The 20,361-nt window shown below is 42.7% G+C and overlaps 2 protein-coding genes and 1 non-coding gene across 5 annotated transcripts in view; 1 reads left to right on the top strand and 2 right to left on the bottom strand.

Annotated features, from left to right (window-relative positions):
• The window catches only part of ELAPOR1 (endosome-lysosome associated apoptosis and autophagy regulator 1), a 93,232-nt gene extending 88,332 nt beyond the window's left edge, over window positions 1-4,900 (bottom strand). The window contains exon 1 of one of the 2 annotated variants that reach the window (XM_053250501.1): window positions 4,608-4,900. In XM_053250501.1, the coding sequence (XP_053106476.1) occupies window positions 4,608-4,781 (174 nt within the window). In that variant the 5' untranslated portion in view covers window positions 4,782-4,900. The remainder of the gene's footprint in view (window positions 1-4,607) is intronic. The other variant, XM_053250502.1, reaches the window with a different exon arrangement.
• An 89-nt stretch (window positions 4,901-4,989) lies between these two features.
• Window positions 4,990-13,679, top strand: CFAP276 (cilia and flagella associated protein 276). Of its 2 annotated transcripts, none has more exons than XM_053250506.1 (5): window positions 4,990-5,124; window positions 10,886-11,002; window positions 11,387-11,502; window positions 12,158-12,291; window positions 13,439-13,679. In XM_053250506.1, exons 2-5 carry the CDS (start codon window positions 10,991-10,993, stop codon window positions 13,507-13,509), a joined length of 333 nt encoding a protein of 110 aa, XP_053106481.1. In that variant the 5' UTR covers window positions 4,990-5,124; window positions 10,886-10,990; the 3' UTR covers window positions 13,510-13,679. The 2 variants fall into 2 exon arrangements, with proteins under 2 accessions (XP_053106481.1, XP_053106480.1); XM_053250505.1 differs by lacking the exon at window positions 4,990-5,124 and adding an exon at window positions 5,715-6,350.
• A 2,890-nt stretch (window positions 13,680-16,569) lies between these two features.
• Window positions 16,570-16,923, bottom strand: LOC128325495 (small Cajal body-specific RNA 2). Its single transcript, XR_008307489.1, has one exon. It is a non-coding gene; the product is annotated as a small Cajal body-specific RNA 2 (non-coding RNA).
• Between the last annotated feature and the right edge of the window lie 3,438 nt (window positions 16,924-20,361).

Genomic DNA, 20,361 nt, shown 5'->3' with positions numbered 1-20,361 from the left:
CAGGTCTATCAGCACTCCCAAATTGTGAACTTGATCCCTTAGGGGGAGTGCAATGCTATGCAGAACAGGGTGTGAACTGTGAACATCACCTCCTTGGGCACATAAACCATCCACCAACAGAACCTCCATCTTGTCTAGGATGAGCTTCACTTTATTGGTGCTCATCCAGTCCATAATGTTCCCAGGTATTCATTCAGCATCTCCTCTGACTCATCTGAATCTGATGAAAAGTAATACCTCACTCCAAATCTCCAGGTGATGTTACTTAGAAGCTTCATGTAGAAGCTGGGAGACAAGAAAGAACCTTTCAGGAACCCACAACATAAATGCTAAGGGGCAAAACAGAAGTCTCCCAGCATCATCTTTTGGAATAAACCATTCAACTGAAGGGTTGATTCCAGTGAAGTGAAACAAGCATGTCTGGATTCTGTATTTTAAAAAGACCAGCTCTGTTAAAAACCATTAAGTGACGGGGTCAGGGGAGGACCCTGGCTGTACTCTTAGTCCCAGCTTCTCCTCAGCAATGCTAAAGCCTAAAGAGGACTGAAATTGATACATCCTTGCTCCCTCTGCCTGGGCACTCCTACAACCTCTAGGAAACGAAATGAGGGGTGGGTGGGGAGGAAAGCTCCTGAACCAGCATGGCAAGGAGCTGCTTTTTCAAATGCCCATGAGCCTTTAGCTTTGCCAGGGTGTTCAATATTCCGGGCATGCACAGAAGATCATTTTACAGGTGAAACTCGGAAAATTAGAATATCGTGCAAAAGTCCATTAATTTCAGTAATGCAAATTAAAAGGTTAAACTGATATATGAGACAGACACATTACATGCAAAGCGAGATAAGTCAAGCCTTAATTTGTTATAATTGTGATGATCATGGCGTACAGCTCATGAAAACCCCAAATCCACAATCTCAGAAAATTAGAATATTACATGGAACCAAGAAGACAAGGATTGAAGAATAGAACAATATCGGACCTCTGAAAAGTATACAGTGTACTGTGCTTGACTGGCCAGCAAATTTGCCTGACCTGACCCTATAGAGAATCTATGGGGCATTGCCAAGAGAAGGATGAGAGACATGAGACCAAACAATGCAGAATTGCTGAAGGCCGCTAATGAAGCATCCTGGTCTTCCATAATACCTCATCAGTGCCACAGGCTGACAGCATCCATGCCACGCCGCATTGAGGTATTAATTGCTGCAAAAGGGGCCCAAACCAAGTACTGAATACATATCCATGCTTATACTTTTCAGAGGTCCGATATTGTTCTATTCTTCAATCCTTGTCTTTTTGGTTCCATGTAATATTCTAATTTTCTGGGATTGTGGATTTGGGGTTTTCATGAGCTGTACGCCATGATCATCACAATTATAACAAATTAAGGCTTGACTTATCTCGCTTTGCATGTAATGTGTCTGTCTCATATATCAGTTTCACCTTTTAATTTGCATTACTGAAATTAATGGACTTTTGCACGATATTCTAATTTTCCGAGTTTCACCTGTATATGTGGGAGGGGGAAGGAGAACCTCTCAATAACTGTAACAGTGAAAGAAAGGTCTCTGCCACTTCTACCATGTTCCATGAACAGCTTTTCAAGCAGACAGGTATGACACTCTATTTTGAAATGGGTTTTAAGACTAGGGTTTCTAAACGAAGTTAGAACCTGAGATTCTAAACAAAGTTCCTGAAAATGGCACCTATGCCTGTGGAAGAGCACCTGCTTTATATGCAGAAGCTCACAGGTTCAGTTTCTGACATCTCCAGGGAAACTGTAAGAGACCTTCCCCCACCGCCCGAACCCTGGAGAGATGCTGCCGATCATACCAGAGTGACCAACGGAGGCTCTTTAGCTGTTAGACTACAATTCCGATCATCCCAAGCCACAATATGATGGGAGTAGTGACCACAGCTGGAGAGCCTCAGGTTGGTTGGCCCTGCTATAGACAGTACCGAGTTAGACAGACCAATGGATTAACTCAGTATGTCCCTATAAATATAGCTTTCAGACATCTTATTGGGCTGTAAAGATCTGATTTCGCACTCCCCACACTGGCCAACCAAAATTTGTGGTGGGATGAACTGTGGAGAAAACTAATCTCCCCCTGAAGCAGTGTTCCCTCTAAGACATGCATGCGCGCTCACACGTTTTTTGATGTCCGCTCCGTTAATGTTAGATCCTGCTCAGGCTGAATCAGGAAGGCCCCACTCTGAATGCACGTGTGCACACACTGCCTTGATACTGCCACTCAGAACAAAACTCATTCCACACACAGGTGAAAAAAAGTAGAGAGAACACTGCCCTGAAGGAAGGGTTCAGACTTCTTGTCTCCCAGGGCTCAGCCTCTTTGAGGCAACCATGGGGATGGGTTGGATTTGCTGCTGCTCTGAAGGAAGCTTGCTATCCTCTCAGCCAACATTATGCAAACCCATTCCTATCTCTGGTCAGGGCTAGTGCCTGCATGCTGTCCTGTGCTATTTAACTATATATCCTGTAGTGGCAAAGGGAAGCACACAGGCACCAACCATGGCTAGAAAGTCAATCTTTAGAGTTGAGTGGGGATGTTTCAACCTTTTAGGTTTCCAGGAACAGTGGGAGGAAGGCTGGTCTGTGCCATCAGTAGATATCTTCTTCTACCATGCACTTCCCCTCTTATTTGGACTCCCTGCGCAACCACAAGTAGGGACCCACTTTAGTGATAAATTAGTGCCCAGTTGCTCAGTAATGGCAACGTTAAAACTGTTTTGTTGTCCTTTCCAGCAGCTTCATTCACATATTGCTCAAACGTGGTATTTTGAAAAATCATGGGAGGTTTATGCTCAAATATCAATGCATAACATAGCCAGCACTCCCTAAACACCACATTCAATACATTATAGTTCTACATGAGTGCACAACCACAAAGCTACAGTAAAAAGATCAAACTGGTACTATACAACCACACATTGGTGTTTTTAGTAGAAACAGGCAAGAGAAGGGACTGTGAGAGTGGGTCTCAGACAGATAATTACACCCATAATGTACAATGCAATATTCAGTACCAGAATCCATATCACAATCTCAAAAGGAATGAAAGTGTTTTCTGGCAGTTGTACTGGCTTTTTGCAGGTACTATTTTGAGCATAATGAGACAAGGCAAAATGTGACAAGACCATCATGGAACTGCAACAGAAGAAAAGATCAAATTGACTACACATTAAATTTAGAAAGCCATGCCATTTTCAGTACTTTTTTTTTTAAGCACTGACATCTTGTCTCACCTTAAGAGATGTGGACTGCCTTGCCCATTTCAGCTCATGAATTGAAACAATGGTCCGCACAGTGAACAAAGATCAAAAGTGTTAACTCCCATGTACCTGGCAGCTCTTTAAAAGACAATCTCTCTATGTTTTGTTTCATTGTCTGATTTTTGTTCCCATCAACTATATTATTCATACCAGTTTCCACTTGTTTAACAACAACAACAAACACCAGAGAAGCCCAGAAAAAATTAAAGTCACTCCTTGTTGACCTATTAGAAAGTTACTGGCATCTGACCCACAGGCAAACTGCCACGTTACATAGAAAACACACACACACACTTTCCCCCAAGGTAGATTGTAGTCAACCGTTAATGGGGCGTGGGGGCAGCAGAAAGCAAATATTACAATAGCAGAAGGTAGGGCAACACTGCTCCTCCAATTAAAAGACCAAACAGGGTCTCTCTTCTGCTTTGTGAAACGTGTCCTTACTATTACCCTTGCTTAAAGCCAAGGCAAGGGGGTGGTGCAGATGGAGGAGCTTAAGACAACTTTGAAACTAGCACACACAGCAGTGACTGTCACCAGCAAAAGGGGCAGTAAAACAATATATATAATCTCTTGTGATATCTTAAAAACAGACAAGTTTATTGCGGCATCAGCCTGATTCCTTGAGGTGCTGTATGATTGTTTTTGCTACAAGCCTATCCTCTGGAATCTAGCACTACAGAGTACAAGTAACACTCATCAAGTCACAAACCGATTAGCAGGTCCAATGTATAGGGAACCAAGAGGGCAGGAGTTTAAAAAGCAGCCCATCACTTGTTTTCGCCTGGTGCAGAAAATTCCTTCCAGCTCTAAAATGTTACTTATTCCCCCACCCTTGTCAGTTGAGGCAGTAGCCTGAAGTTAGCTTTCCCTCCCCCCAATAGCATATTTTCTCAAGAGGTTTGCTAGCCAACCAAGTAGGTTTCGATCATAATAGGACAGCCTTCCAATCCCTTCTGTTTTCAGCTTGCCAACTGTACTGGTACCAAGACACCTGAGCAAAAGGCAGGCAAGTGCTTTTGTGGTGGTGGTGGTGGGGGGGGTGTTTCTGCCTGCCTGCCTTGATCAAAACCTTTCCAGTGATTCTGCCTGTCTGTCTACATTCATGTGAAGGCGGGTAAAGGGCTCTTCAAACGTGCCTTTTGCCCTACAAGCAGTCTAAATTACTTCGGCGTGGAGTTTGAACGGTAAATACAATGATTAGGCAATGATATTTGGGGGGCGTTTAAAATGTGGGTCCTCTGATCCGATCCTGCTTAACAGGACATGGATGCCCCCTGCCCACACAGGAAGATGACACTCTGTCCCGGTACCTCTTTGCAGGCGTGTAGGTCCTCTCCTTTGGCAGCAACGTCTGCCCAAAGCAGCGGCAGCAACAACAACAGAGAAAGCAAGAGCAGCGGCAGGCGCCTCCGCCCGATCCCAATAGGGAGGCACCAGCATCCAGCTGCAATCGGAGGATGGCGGCGCTTGTCAGACCCAGCCATGGTGGCGTAACAGCACCAGCTGCCGCTCTGCGAGGCAGCCACCGATTCAGGTGCAACAGCAGCACTCTCGGGCAGAGGGATGCAGGAGCCTCGCCCCGCCCCGCCCCCTGACTGGCCCGCACCGCCCACACCTCGCTGCTTAGCAACCACAGCTGCCTTCGGCGCGCGCGAGCCTCTGGCTGAAGCGCACCTGAGGCTTGAAAGATGCGCCCGGGGGTTCCGGCGCGTGCGAAAGGCTGGGAAGCCGTTTGCTGGCGCGCGCTGAATCCAAGCGCACGTTCCGGAGCAGGAAGGCCTCCGTGCTCGCTCAAGCCGCGTGAGCTGCCTGCAATAATCAGATCCCGTATGTCTAAGAATAAGAAGACTCCGACCGAATTCGTTGACGAAGATATGAGCTCAGGAGTCAAAGGGCCGAGTAGTACTGCAGCCAAGATGTGCACACGTCGCACATTTAAGGCCGCACAGTTTGGGGGGAGAATGTCCCCTTGGGATCAAGCGGCACCGGGAACTCTTTTCTACACTAAAGGAATACCAGTAGTTGCATGGGTTTTAATTGTTTGTTTTGAGCATTTTGTTGTTTGCTTTAACCATGTGATCGCTGAGTTTGTTAATGGCTGCTAGTCTGGTGGTGGTCTACTATAGTGCAGATTTAGTCCAATATTTAACGTGCATATCAAATAACTATATTCTCCTACACAGTCAATTTATTTTCTGAGCTTTGCTCCACGCTACTGCACAATAATTATCTGAAAAATCCAGAGTGTGTGTGTTGTGGCTCGTATGTGGGAATTAAAAAGATTTAAGTTCCTGCCCTAAGATTAAATATTTAACAGAAAAAAACTGTTCATTGGGCTCTTTTAAATCTGCTTTTCCGCTCAAATTTCTTTTCAAAACTTAATTGTATCTCTTGTCCTAAATCTATGAATTGGGGGGGGGGAAGCAAATTTTAAAATGAGAACACTAGCTGTACCATATTGAATAATATTATAAATATTTAACTATTCGATACGTTTAAATTAACAGAAGCATACAAATGTCCACTCAAAGAAAAAAATCAACCTAATGTTCCTCGAACGTTTTTTTATTGGGGGAGCAGAAAGAGTGGACTCCCCTTCCCCTCCCCACAGCGCTCGCTCTCTCCCTCAATTAGTTGGCTTAGCTAGTTCCACGTGGCTACATCAGTAGACCAATAGCCTTCCGGCCCCTGCCGTTCCTTCTTTCCTGACGCGGGCGGCCTCCTATGCCTCCAGGCAAATTCTAAGGTTTCCCTCTTGCTGTTGCCTTCAGCATTGACATTTTCTGGCCATTAGAGGGCGCTTTAGATAATCTGTTGAAGGCCTTAGAAGCCATAAGAGGCTGTCGCCTAGCAACTAGTGCCGAATCCTAAACAAAACCGTCAGGCTGCGAGAGACCCTGCGGGCTGCTTTTGCAGCTCTCGTTGCTAGCGTCATTTAGTTTACTGCGCGTGGGTCTCCCAGCCGCTGGACTATGCCACCCACCAGAGACCCCTTTCCATTAACCCACTATGAAAACGAAGTGACCTGCACCGGCAAGGCTAGGAACTGCCAGGTAAGAGAGACGACCAATTTAGATTTAAGCATATAATAATAATAATAATAATAATTATTATTATTATTATTATTATTATTATTATTATTCGATTTCTATACCACCCTTCCAAAAATGGCTCAGGGCGGTTTACATATGACACACTGGAGAGAGTATTTGTGTTTGGTATACCGTTACCGTATTTCTGAATGACCTTAATATAAGGTAGCAGGAGGGAGAGCACCGGGTTGATTATTTAAATAGCAATCCAAGTAAGGGACATTTTTAGCAAATGAAAAATTGTACATGCGGGAAATGCAAAACAAAAAACTCAAATTCAGCTAAAGTAAGGAACTTTTAAAGGCAAAGTTAAAGTTGTGCCATCTAGTTAGTGTCGACTCCTGGCACCCACAGAGCCCTGTGTTTTTCTTTGGTAGAATACAGGAGGGGTTTACCATTGCCTCCTCCAGCATAGTATGAGATGATGCCTTGCAGCATCTTCCTATATTGCTGCTGCCCAATAGATGCTCCCCAGTACCAGAGGGGATTTGGACCCACAACCTCTTGTTTCCTAGACAAGTTACTTCCCCACTGCCCCATTAGGTGGCCTTGAGCACTTTTAACTTTGGTTAAAATAGGAGGGAGTCAGGTCTTCTCCATGACCCAACTCTCAATTCAACTTCAAATCTTGGTTACAGATGTTGGGCAGAGGAGAGACCCAACACTGTCATTGAACCTGACATTGGCAGGTTCAGACAATAGGAAAAGCTTAGAAGTACTGGGAACGTGCTCACCTGGTAACATGGCCCCTTAGGAAGTAGGGAGAACCAGTGGTTTCCATTCACCAGGAACCACTGGTTTCCCCTTACTTGCTTGCCCCTGTCTTATGTGAAGCTGCTCATACAGTCTTATCCTTCACACTTTAACTAGGGCAGGGAGATGTTTTTCTTCCTTGTGTTCTCACCCATCCAGCTCAATATTTACAAACAACATTTCTACAGGAGAGGATGGAAGAACAAATAGTATAATTATGGAAAGAAAAGGGGATAAGAGCAGTCCAAAAGCACAAGCAGAACTAACACCAAGCAAGAAGTCAGTCTTCATGGGGCAATGGCTAAAGGTAGTGTGCCGTCAAGTCGGTGTTGACTCCTGGTGCCCACAGAGCCCTGTGGTTGTCTTTGGTAGAATACAGGCGGGGTTTACCACTGCCATCTCCCGTGCAGTGTGAGATGATGCCTTTCAGCATCTTCCTATATCACTGCTGCTCAACATACCAGCAGGGATCTGAACCAGCAACCTCTAGCTTGCTAGTCATTTCCCCGCTGTGCTATTAGGTGGCTCAGGAGCAATGGCTACACCTTGTTAAATTCTCTTTGGTTTTGGGTTTTTAACATGGTACTTTACCATGTAACATTCCTGCCCCCAAAGAGTTTACCACTTAAATTTGAACCACGGGAAATCATTTGCCTGTAATTTCTTTTAAAATATGCCATCCTTCATAGGGAAGCAGCGGTCACCACTCTGAAAGCAAAAGTATGGTTTTGCATAATTAAGTTTTGGTTAAGCCTGGTCTTCTTTCCAGCTGGTCTTGCCCCTTTAGTGTTATCAGACAGTTTCATTTCCAAATAGAAATTAGCTTTGAAATTAAAATTGCATCACTTGGGCATGTCTCAAGATCTTATTGGGCGAGGATTAGAGCAGGCGCTTTGCTTTGTGAAGCAACGGCTCTGAGATATAGATTTACAGGAGTCCACATGGCTACCCAAGGGAATATACTTAGGTTCTCAAACTTTTAACTAAAAACCAGCTGAATATTTAGACCAGATCTTGGTACCAAAATTTAGGAGATTTCTGACCCTCGCGCGATTGAATGTTCTCTCTTTGGCAGTACTTGATGGTAAATTCAAACAACTTCCTTATAATCAGCGCTGTTGTCTCTGCAGCTCAGGGGATATACTGTAGAGTCTATCACCATGTTATTCTTTATTGCCAGTTTTATAAGGACACTCACACCAAATTTATTGCTCCTATTTTAGCCATTTATCCTGGTCACACAGACCAATTTTATTTGGAAACTATGCTGGCCAATTTTAAACCTGTAATTTCAGATAATGTGGCAAAGTTCTGTTTTGTGGCATCGAAGCTCCATAAAGACTGTATTAGTAATTTGAACAGTTTGTGATTTTGTAAACTTTTGAAATTCTTGAATTTTCTTATTAATGCTATTAATTGTTATTGTTTGTTAATCTGTTCTGTGACAGCAATAAACATACTACTACTACTTTCTTTAAAAATAGGAATCAGAGGTGCTGCAGAGATACCCTCAGAGACTTGTGGATCCCTTGAATCCTTTCCATGCTTCTCATTAGGTGCACCGAGCTTTAGAAAGGAATAATTCAAAACTGGATGGCGCATATTACAGCATTCACTATTCCTTCCTATTTGCCTTAGAGTTTATTTCCTAACTTTAGGCCGGAAGGACCCATGTTCCCCAAGTTCTTTCAGCCTGATTTTATTATTAAAAATATTTATACCTCACCCTTTCAGTGCACTACTGTTTGGGGCGGCTTACATTAATAAAATAGATAAAACACAGAATACAATATAAAACACAATACAAAATATTAATAAGGTTAAAAAGTTAACACCAGGCTAAAAACCATAATTAAAATAACAAGTTTTAAAAATTGAAAATTAAGTTATCAATGAAAAGCTAAACACTAAAACCTACTAGAACAGAGGATAAATATTAAAAAGCCTCTCCAAAAGATGTGTCCTCGGTTGTTTCTTAAAAACACTGAGGGAGGGAATATGGTGAAGCTCTTCCAGGAGCATCAAAGTTGAGGAGCCACAGCCAAAAGAGGCCCTGTCTGTCTCTAGTTCTCACCAGCCAGATCTCTGTTAGTGGCAGGGCCATGAGCAGGGCCTGAGATGCTGAACGGAGGACCCTGGCAGATTCATATAGGTGAATGCAGTTCGACAGCTACCCTGGTGCCAAGATGTGTAGGACTTTAAAGATCACAATCAGCACCTTGAATCTAGCTCAGAAGCAGACTGGTAACCAGTGAAGCTGCTGCAGGATGAGTGTAACACTCATGAAGCCACTTGTACCCACAAGCATCCTAGCAGCAGCATTCTGGACCAGCTGAAGCTTCCAAACCTTCTTCAAGGGCAGCCCCACACAGAACACATTGCAGTAGCCCAATCTGGATGTCACCAAAGGATGAGTGACTGAGGTCAAGTCTGATTTCTCCGAGTAGGGTCACAGCTGGTAAAAAGCACTTCTACACACCACCACCGCCACCTGTGACTCCAAGGTCACTGTTGGGTCCAGAAACACCCCCAAGCTGTGGACCAGGGGGAGTGTGGTCCAATGCAAAACCAGATTTACCTCACTACTCAGACAAATCAGTTTTACCAACCAAGAGTACTTCTGTCTTATCTGAATTGTTTGTTTGCCCCCATCCAATCCAGAAATGTCTCTAAACCCCAGTTCAGAACATCCACTGCCTCCCTGGTATCTGCCAACATAAATGATAGGTAGAACTGGGTGTCATCCGCATACTGATGACACCGCAATCAAATATCAACAGATTACCTCCCGCCAGTGTATATGTTAAACAGCACAGGGGACAGAGGATGGATCCCTGTGGCACCCCATAGGCCAAAGGCATGGAGCAAGTGTCCCTCAGCACCACTGTATGACCCTCGAGGTAGGACTGGAGCCACTGTATCACAGTGCTCCCATCCCAACCCAGAAAGATGGCCAGGAAGGATACATTGGTCAATGGTATCAAAAGCTCCAAGCAGTGAAAATGTAGGCAGTCCTTTTAAATATCTCAGTAAGCAGGTGTCATTTTAAACCAGAAACTGCCAGCTTGTGGTCCACAGTATGATGTGGTCCAGCCCATTACCAGTTGCCACGCCATACCACTGATTCACCAAGCTCAGAGAACAGGAAAAGATGAAGATTGAAGCCCCTGAGCTGCTACTCCTGCCATTGGGTTGTTTCTCTACTTCAACAATATTTATTTATTTAAAATATTAATACGGTACCTCGCCCCTCCAGTGCACTACTTGCTCGGGGTGGCTGTCAACAATAAGAGACACAAGATACAATAAAAGTAATAAAATTAACTAAAACAACAAAAAAGTTGTCAGATTTAAAACCACAATTATTATTAGGTTCAAATTAAAGGTTATTTTAAAAGCTAAAAACTGAAAATTATAAAAAGCTAAAGAACCTACCAGATATAACAAAAACATGGAGCATTTAAAAACCATCTTAAAAAGGTGCGTTTTCAAGACGTTCTTTAAAAACAATACAGGGGGAGTAGCAGGCTTGGAGTAGAGTTGGGGTGAGGAGGGAAGCAAGCAATTTCATCCTACCTGAAGATGGTCATAAGGACACATGTCATCCTCCCTTCAACCCCAGATGCCAACCCTGGGGTCGAAGGATGGATCCTCCCAACAACACTGGGAGGATCCATCTCTTCAGGCTGAGGAAGTTGGCAGTCACTACTTAAAAACCTCTTATGCTTTTCTGATTGGTCCAGAAAGCCCCCTATGCTGTGCCAACCCATCTTGCCCAACAGCGAGACCCTTGGAATCGACTACATGCAACACCTACATTAGCAAGCATCAGAAGGGAAGTGTGGTACATGGAACCCGAGGTAAAAATATTTATCTGAAACTGTCATCCCTCTTGTTTTCCAACCTCCCTTCTTCCACCACTCCCATAGCTCTCTTCAGTCCTACTGTCTCCTTGTCTTAAAATGTATCAGAAGTACATTAATGGAGAGAGCATGCTACTGATCATAAAGCTTTTGCCTTGCCCTCAGTGGAAATTGGTTGTCACTTTTGGTATTGACAGTTTTGCATTTACTTAACTTCGCAGTTCCCAGACCATTTACCATTTTATTGTTTACCAGTCCGTTTTACTATTTACTTATCACAATCTAAACCAATTTCATTTTTACCTGCAACAGATTGTCGATAGATTATGCCTCTAAAAAGGACAACTTCCTTTTTTCTGTCTCTTTCAAACCCCTATATAGGTTTCCAGAGACAGCCTGGATTTTAATCTCAGCTCCCTGTACAATCACCACGAAGACCTGCTAAAAGACAAGAGCGAGGTAGTGCTCCATAAAGAGACCATCTCTGATAACCATGGGTAAGCATAATCCATTGATCTTTAAGGCTTGGCAAACAGACTCCTGTTTCCCCAGGAGTTGCATTAACCACCACCATGCTCAAAGGCACAACTCCTGCAGCCACTCTATGTTGCCATGTGTGGCATGAGACTTAGTAGGTCACACAGGCATGGGAGCAATCATTTCCCTGGTATATTTTCCAGGAAGTGCCAGAGTTCCCAGGTTTCCCTGCAAATCTTTCTTCATATCATGCACAGAAGGGCTACATTTCCAGACTTTGCCCTCAGAGTATATTGCATTATAGTTCTGTCCCAGAATATACTGCAGCTGTAATGCTTCTTACCTTAATTTTATGGATTATCCCATGTTAAATCTCCAATGGTAATTTGCAAAAATACAGACACTGCTGAATCAGCTTTCCACTGCACATTCTCTACTGGAAGTTGATTTGGTAGAAGACAGGATTCTTCTTACTCAGCAACCTGAACTACTCAAAAAGGTAAATGGCAATATTCAGAGGCCAGTAGAGAGCAGCGTTCTTCATTGCAAGGCCCAGAAGCCCGTGGCAACTGTGGTAACCAGTTATTTCTTAGGTTTGTGTGAAGCTTCAGCCAAGCTGGATATTCCACATGTATTCTTACATGCTGTCCCTTCTCTTGTTTCTGAGCACTGCAGAGTACTGAAAGGTTTAGAGCCTGTGAAAGAATGTGCTGTGCCTCCAATTCCACGTTCTACTTCCAGGGGCCTCTCTGTGAGACAGTGGGTTAGCCCAGTAAAAGAGTCCATCCACAGCACTGAAGGAGCCATTGGTAAGCACAGCTAGTAACCACCTATCCTTGGAGGAGCTAGGGCAATACAATAGCAAACACCCCAATAGGTGATCAGTCTAAGCTTTCAGCAAGTCAGTTTCTTGACTTGGACATCCCCAAATTAGTGCTGATTATTATTTGAATAGCAAGCTCCCTTTTGAGAGAATGAAATCATACCTCCTTCAGCATAACCTGGTGTTGAAGCTAGCAGATATGCTTTAATGATGTAACAGTCCTGTGGTGAACCAGGAGGGTTGCCTGACCTGGACCCTTCCCCCCATTTGCATTTTGAATACTTAAAAACACTGAGTCTTTTCCTGGCCCACAGAGCTTAATTGATTCATAACAGGCTAGCTGGAGACATGAAATACACAGAACAGCCAGGCCAGGCCAAAATGGCTTTTAGAATTGAGGGAAGTTCTGATATGAAACATAAATTAATTTTTGGAATGAACAAAGAGGCGTATTCCTTACAACTTGAATACAGTTGTATTTTTACAGTTGTTACAATTCCTTTATAGCTGCTTATATTCATATAGCTTGCACAACAGATACATCCATCAAAATGAATGGTTTAGCTCACACCTAAAGAACTATACATTTGGAAAATAATTTGCAGTGCTTGGAAAATACCATTGGCCACTTTCATTTAATTGCTTTTTAAAGGAGGGCCAGTTAAAAAAGAACACCTTTAAAAGCCAAGCAAGAGATCTGGCTCAACTCCATGGCTTAATTACACTCAAGAGTTACTACTATTTATATACTGCTTTTCAACAAAAAAGTTTTCAAAGCGGTTTACATAGAAAAAGAATAAAAAGATAGTCCCCTGTCCCCAAAGGGCTCACAGTCTAAAAAGAACTCCCTATATATTGCATATCAATTTCATTGTTTCTTACTACCTAAATTGACCCATTTTTCTACCAGTTGTATACATGCATGTTTTATGCATTCACTTAGAGCTCCATTGTCTGTGCTATTTTCTCCAACACAATCCAGGAACATTTTAGTAAGTAATTTACAATTCAGGCTAAGAAAGTAAATATTTCTTCCTAAACTGATGTGTGGCACTGCCTGGACTTCAGGATCAGGAAGTCCAATACTTGCAAAATGTAGTAAAAACTGACATTGTGCCTCTTTTCTTTTGCAGAAAGCCCTCACACTGCAGCCACCAACAGTGGATACTCCCGCAAGGAGAATGGCGGAATCTTCTATCACTAAAGATTTTGCACAGCCACACTACTTCAGGCCTCCAGACGCTCTACTTCAAGCTCATGTACCTACACCCATCTACACTTGAGCTGACTCTTTACTGTCTGTGTCGCTTTTAAATCCTTCATTAAACCATCCAGCTTCACTGATTCAAGCTAGAGCACAGTTATGGAAGGAAACATTTCTATGCCTTTTCTGTTCTCTTTGCAGTTGGATAATGAACCTCATTGCGTGAAAGAAACAAGCTGTTTCTTGCCTATGGATCAAGCCCAAGAGCTATCCAAGGATTTGGATAGGGAATGAATCATTTATTGATTTAATAAAACTCTGAGCTACTTAAACAAATCTAAAATCGAATAAGCCTATCCACAATAAACTAGCTAAATAAGAGCCACATTTGTAGCTTACCTCAGCACCACGTATCTCCTACACATTTGTATGTACTGTGATGTCTTGAAAAACCTGTTTTTTGGTGTTATTCATCTAAACAAGGAAGTAAATTTCATTCATACTTACAGGAGAAACTCAGGAAGAGAGACCAGTGTTTTCAGAGACCAAATGAACAGAGTGAGATGTGTGCCTGAAGAGGTCAGCTTTCAGCACTTGTACAGAAAAACAGCTTAGAAATCTAAAAAATAAACTAAACCCATGCAAGAAAAATTTTTCATGTTCTAGTCCAAGCTTGAACAGACGTGTATAGCTCTTCTTAAAATACATTCTATCTCAGTGTAAATAGCAAAGAATGCTTTCCATTTTACAAATAATCCAATCTATCACTTTCTTGTCCTACAATTTGAAGATACTGCCAGGCAATTTCTATGAATCCCAAAGGTTGTTCCTGAATTTCCTATTCTCTTTCATACTGTTTACATTATGAGCGTGACACTTCCCCAGAAGAACAAAGTGCTCAGAGACCCTAAAGGTCGCAACAAGTATATCAAACTCATTGCCAAAATAAATGAATAAATAAAATAAAAATGCCAACCACAAACAAACAAGGTAGAGCTGGATGCCAAAACAAACACAGTTCTTAAAAGAAAGGTCTGCAAGGACAAAAAAGTAGATCAATAGCTAGAAAAATTGGAAAGACTTTAATCAATGGACACAATGGCTGTATACAGACCAGAACAATAGAAGCAAGCAGCAGTCAAAAAATAAAATGACTTGATTAGTTCAAATCAATGTAAAATTCATCACTAAGGAGCAAGCCAGAAGTTGTAAAATTCAGCCCCATCATCACAACACTTCTTGGCCCTTCTTACACCCTTTGAATCATAATAGGGCTTACTGTCACTGCACAAACTAGCAGAATTCTTTTGTCAAGCTCTATACTTAGCAACCTTAAACCTTACTTACACACTTCCTTCCTGCCAATCTCATACAAATGACTGTCTCGTATGTCCTGCATGAGGATTTGTCCATCCTATTCTCTCCTTGGCTCCTTCTTCTTTCAACTCCCTTTATCCACCACCTATTGTTTTCTCTAGTCCCAGCGTGATGTAGTGGTTAGAGTGCTGGATTAGGACTGGGGAGACCCGAGTTCAAATCCCCATTCAGCCATGAAACTAGCTGGGTGACTCTGGGCCAGTCACGTCTCTCTCAGCCTAACCTACTTCACAGGGTTGTTGTGAAAAAGAGCAGGATATAAATGTAATAATAATAATAGCCCCGTCTTTTCAGGCTACTGCCTACTTTGTCTCCTACAGTGTTCTGCAACCCTATATCTTTGCCAGTTTCCTTAATACTCATTTCCCAGCTCCCAACAGAATCAGTTTCCTCAAGTGCTGTGAAATTAAGTACCCTCCCTCTGATCAGCTCCTGAGGAGCCCTCAGCTCTACCCCTCCCTATTTTCTTCACTATCTCCCTTGCTTTGAGGTGCTGACAGGGAGAGGGGCAAACATGGGCCCCCTTTCCCCTAGCTATGCCCCTATGCGAAAATCATTCCCTCCCAGTGTCTACATTGCAGAACTATGAAAGCTCTCAGCACGAGTGTGTCTCCCTGGAGTGCTAAAACTGCCTGAATTGGGATGTTAGCCAGTGATGATGGTGCTATAAAAATAAACATGTATGTCAGTGGGAAGTTGTCGAGAAACGCCAATACATTCATATGACTGGTAAGTTTTAAAAGATTTAAATTTCAGTCAGAATCATTAATATATTAATCTATGTGAAGTCTTGAATTAGCATGTTGCAGGAGGTCTTGACTTTAAATTTGCAATTTTGAAACATGCCCGAATATACAGTGTATAAGCCATCACAGTTCATCCCAGCTGGCCTACTAATCAAGTGCAAGGGATGACTCTCTACTCATCCTAATGAAAATTATACTACTACAAATATTTATATATCACTCTTTAATCAAAGTGCTTTTTATAGAAAAAAAGTACCGCATAAAAAAGATGGCTCCCAGTCCCTGTCTCCAAAGGGCTCAAGTCTTTATAAAAATTAAAAATAGGACGTACGAGAAAGGGAAGTACTCCTGCCACCAAGAAATACATTCGAGGCAGCAACAAAGAGATTGGTACCAACACAAACGGGGCACATGCCCCAAATAAACCGCCTGTCTGCCCCACCGCCCTTGATCTTGTTTGGGCAAAGGAGGAGGCGACGACGAGGGGGCACATGCTGAGCTGGAATTAGAAATGCCAGCTCAGCAGGCGCTCCCTATCGCTGCCTCCTCCGCACGCACAATGGAAAGGTGAAGGGATGGAATCTTCTTCCCTTCCGCTCCCTACTATTTGCGTTCAAGGGGGAGGGGATTGAGCTGGAGGCTGGCTCGTTTAATGCACACGGCCCTTAGCATCGTACGCTGGGCTCCTTGGAGAGAATGGCAGCAACGCCACTGCTGTGCTCAATGGGCGGGGTGGGGGGAGGAGATAGCGGTTGGTAACCCCTCCCAAAAGCTCACCTTAACTATTTATACACAGCCCCCAAGTTACCGCCAAAAAATAAAAGGGGGTGGGGGAGAGCGAGATATTAACTCACAGTAACAAATACTGTTTGCCAGGGGCCAGTCCTAGCGACGCCCCGACTAGAAGGAAGACCAGGCAGAAACTGCTGCTCTGAAGCCGGATCAGAATCGCCACGATACACACTGGCTATGGAGAGAGGGAATCTTCCCCTCCTCCAGCCTCATCTATCTGATCAATTCATCATCTCCGACTTAAAGCCGCCTGATTTGCTTCCCTGTACAGCGCCCGAGGGCTTCACAGGAAATGGGTCTTCTCATTTCAGGCCAGGAAAGGCAGCAAAATACTGGCCCGATCAAATAAGATCAATGTGTAAAAGAAAGTATTGCAGCGCAGGGATTCACTCACTCACTCACTCTCTCTCATTCACTCTCACTCACACATCACGCACACGCTCAAGCACCCTGCACTCTCACTCGCACTCAGCCATCCGCCATTCTTTCGCCCTGGCTACTAATGGCAGATACCCCGCGGCGCCTTCTTTTCTACGTGTCCTCATTGCATTGTGGGAAATTTCGTTGCATATCCTCATACACAGAGACTGAGGAATCCCAGAGTGACCCATCTCTTTACCCGAGGTTGGGAAGTTAGGTTTTTCATTGATAAGTTCTTAATGAATAGAATTAGAAGTCATAGTGCCCATGGAAAACAATGTAGAAATGTAAAATTTTGGCGAAGCTGTTACTGAGCAATAGCAGGGTAGTTAAACAAAGTTCAGGCTGCGCATCACTCTAGACGTTTTCTATCTCTTTGGAGACATTCACAGCGATTTCGTCCCCGCCCTCGCCCTCAAACCCGGTTTCCTGTTCGATTTGTGTGACTCACCATTTTACATTGTGAGAGGTAAAAGGCAGCAAATTTGCATGTTAGTGAAATTGAGCTCAAGGCGTATTTGGGCGGCGATGGAGTTGGCAACTATATTACAATTAACTTTGCCGTAACCCTAGCCGCGTTTTTACAGAGTCGAAACAGACACCGACTGATCGTCTTTTACAGTAGCCCAGGTGTGAGTTGTTGATACTAGACTACATCGCAGGGTTGATATAACTGACGACCAGTGCCTGTGCCCCCTTCATACCTGACCTGTAATAACTTTGCCATATCTGGTCTATTCTGAAGGGCTAGTATCAATGGTGTGAGGGGAAGTACCTTTCCCCTGGGGAAGAGCACAAAAAGGGCGAACTATATTTATGGGTGGGCGAGCTCAGCTGTGTCCTGCATGCTAGAGTTCTGAAACAGAAAGTGGAGCACGGGTGGCAAACTACTTGTCTGAGGGGGAGCGTTTGCGTCCCACCCCGACTCCATTCTTGCATAAGTTGCTCTCGGATCCACCCTGAGCCTGGAATATGGGGATAATAATTGTGTACTATGTTTGCAATGGCAAGACTTTTTAAACATCTTTCCCCACATGATCCCCGTAGCGGGAAAAACATGCATTTTGTTTCTGCTAGGGGTTGATGCTGCTTCCAAATCACAGCTGCAATCATGTCCTGGTCTTCATCAATCAAACAGTTGTCACTTTTACCCCCACTAACATGGGGGAAATGGTGTCAAACTGCAAGCAGGAAGTCATGTATCTCTCAGGAAAACCTACCTCAAAGGGTTGTTGTGAGGTAAACATAACCATGTACACTGCTCTGGGCTAGGAGGAAGAGCAGGATAGAAATGCAAAATAAAAAAAATTATCTTGTGCTCCTCTCTGAATTATCTTCCTTGCTTGACAATATGGGTTATAATCTTCCTGCATAGCCTCCCTTTTGACTATCAACAATGGGCTACAATGGAAGGGAGGGGAAGCTAAAAATCATGAATTACAATACACATTGATTATAAGTGAATAATACCCTGTAGAAATTCACTTGTTAAAATTAGACCAACAATCCTAAATATACTTACTAAGGAGTAGATGCCATTTAATATGACTTACTTCTGAGTATAGATTTATAGAATTGCACTGTGCTATTAATAAGAATGAATGCTGTATAACATTCCAAAATATCTCGTGCAAAATTGGTCACCATCATTTTAAAATTCATGTTTTATTTATAAAATCCACAAGCTTTTCAGAAAAGAACTCCCCAGGGAAAGCTATGCACTTAAGGACCCTTAAACTACTGTAGCAAAAGCAGACCCCCTTAAAATGAACAGGTCTCTAGTTCCTTGGAGAGTTCCTTGTCATGTAAAAAGATTCAAATTAGCTTTTCCGATAGTCTGTCCAATTGGATAGGACAGACCACTCTAAAAAAACCCAGGAAAATACTTCTCCAGCTGCTCCTACATCACAGATATCTTTCCTAGAACACACTAAATATATATCTACAATATAGTGAGCACATCACCACTGACTTCTGGTTGCTGACTTGTGGCTAGTAGAAGGCATAATCCTACAGAGTATGAAGTATGGAGAGACTGTTGTAAATATACCCATTATCACTGCCACTGGCATTCTGCCAGCATCTTTTCAGGTACCGTTACTACAGTGGTATAGTGTTTAAATATTTGTGTGTTTTGATTTCAGCTACCAAACTGACTCACTAAACAATCTCCAACACTGGGAGTATGCTGGAAAATGTCATAGCAATTCAGTTTTAAGCATGGTCTGTATGCCTTTTGATGAGGTTGAAGTGTAAGCAATTTGATGAGCACAATCTTACCGGGGGGTGGGGGGGGGCGGCACCAAGATCAGGGCTTGACACTAGAACCACCTTACTGAAACAGAATATGGAAATATAATTTGATTACTTTTGCTATGCATTACACATTTGTGAACATCTTTTTAAAAACATATTTTCAGCATCTGCCCGAATGTTTAATCAGATTCCAACTACTAACCTATTTGCCCTGTTCCCTTTGCCCCATAGGCTATTTTATCACTCAGGCCTTTTTCCTACTATTACTCTCACTTGTTCCAAAACAAATGAAGGCCTTGTCTACACAGGAATCAAACAAGTAAAATCAACATGCCCAAAACTATCATGCAACTTCATCTGAAAAATTCACACAAGATATATATATAGCTCAACAGCATTTCCCACTAGTTATTTTAAGAGACTTTGTACACAGTACAGCTTGTACATAAAATTAAGATATTACAATTTCTCATTGGGGACCAAATTAATAAAAGGTGCTAGTATGTTAGTTTCTTTCTTACAGGGCCAACATACTCCTGCAACTGAATATCTTCCTTATAAACACACTAGCACAGCTTTGAGTATTATCAACAGCAAATAGTTCACTGTGTGTCAGAGGGGGGAAACTTATATTCTCAAGTCAATGATAAATTCTTTTGATACTGAACTGGATAAGTATTTTCTACAAATTACGGAGTTTCAACTAAGAACATTTGTGCTAATCAGTTGTATAGTTTCAAAGCCTTACACAACTGAATGCTATTGGACAGACATCAATTGCTGCATATGATATTCAGAAGGGTTTAAAAGCAATAGGAGAAAGAGAATGTTTGGCAACTTGGAGATGTACCTCTAATATATTTATAGAACTCTCAGGCACAGTCAAACTTGTTTAATCAGATTCCAATTACCAGCTATTTGCCCTGTTCCCTTTGTGACAAAGGAGGTATAAGCTCAAGAGAACTAGTATAGGTAATTTCAAACTTGCTTAAATGGATTTCCCATTTCCAGAATTTACTTGCATCAACTGAACAGCTTGTATGACATAGATTTTCTAGTATAACCCTTGTAAGACTATTACACAAAAGTTTACTAAATCACAGAACTGGTCATCTTTGCATCTTTTCATGATGGTCATCTTTATAATGTTTTATCCTAGTTACTAGCTAGAACCAGTTGTTTTGGTTATGCAGCAGAAAACAGAAGATTTACAAGAAAAAAGTAACCAAAAGATGACTTGCTTGCAGCACTGGCAGTTAAG

Source organism: Hemicordylus capensis, chromosome 4 (assembly GCF_027244095.1).
Source record: "Hemicordylus capensis ecotype Gifberg chromosome 4, rHemCap1.1.pri, whole genome shotgun sequence".
In the NCBI taxonomy this organism is placed as follows: Eukaryota; Metazoa; Chordata; class Lepidosauria; order Squamata; family Cordylidae; genus Hemicordylus; species Hemicordylus capensis.
Note: the sequence above shows the minus strand (reverse complement) of the source record. Positions and strands in the feature narration are given on the sequence as shown.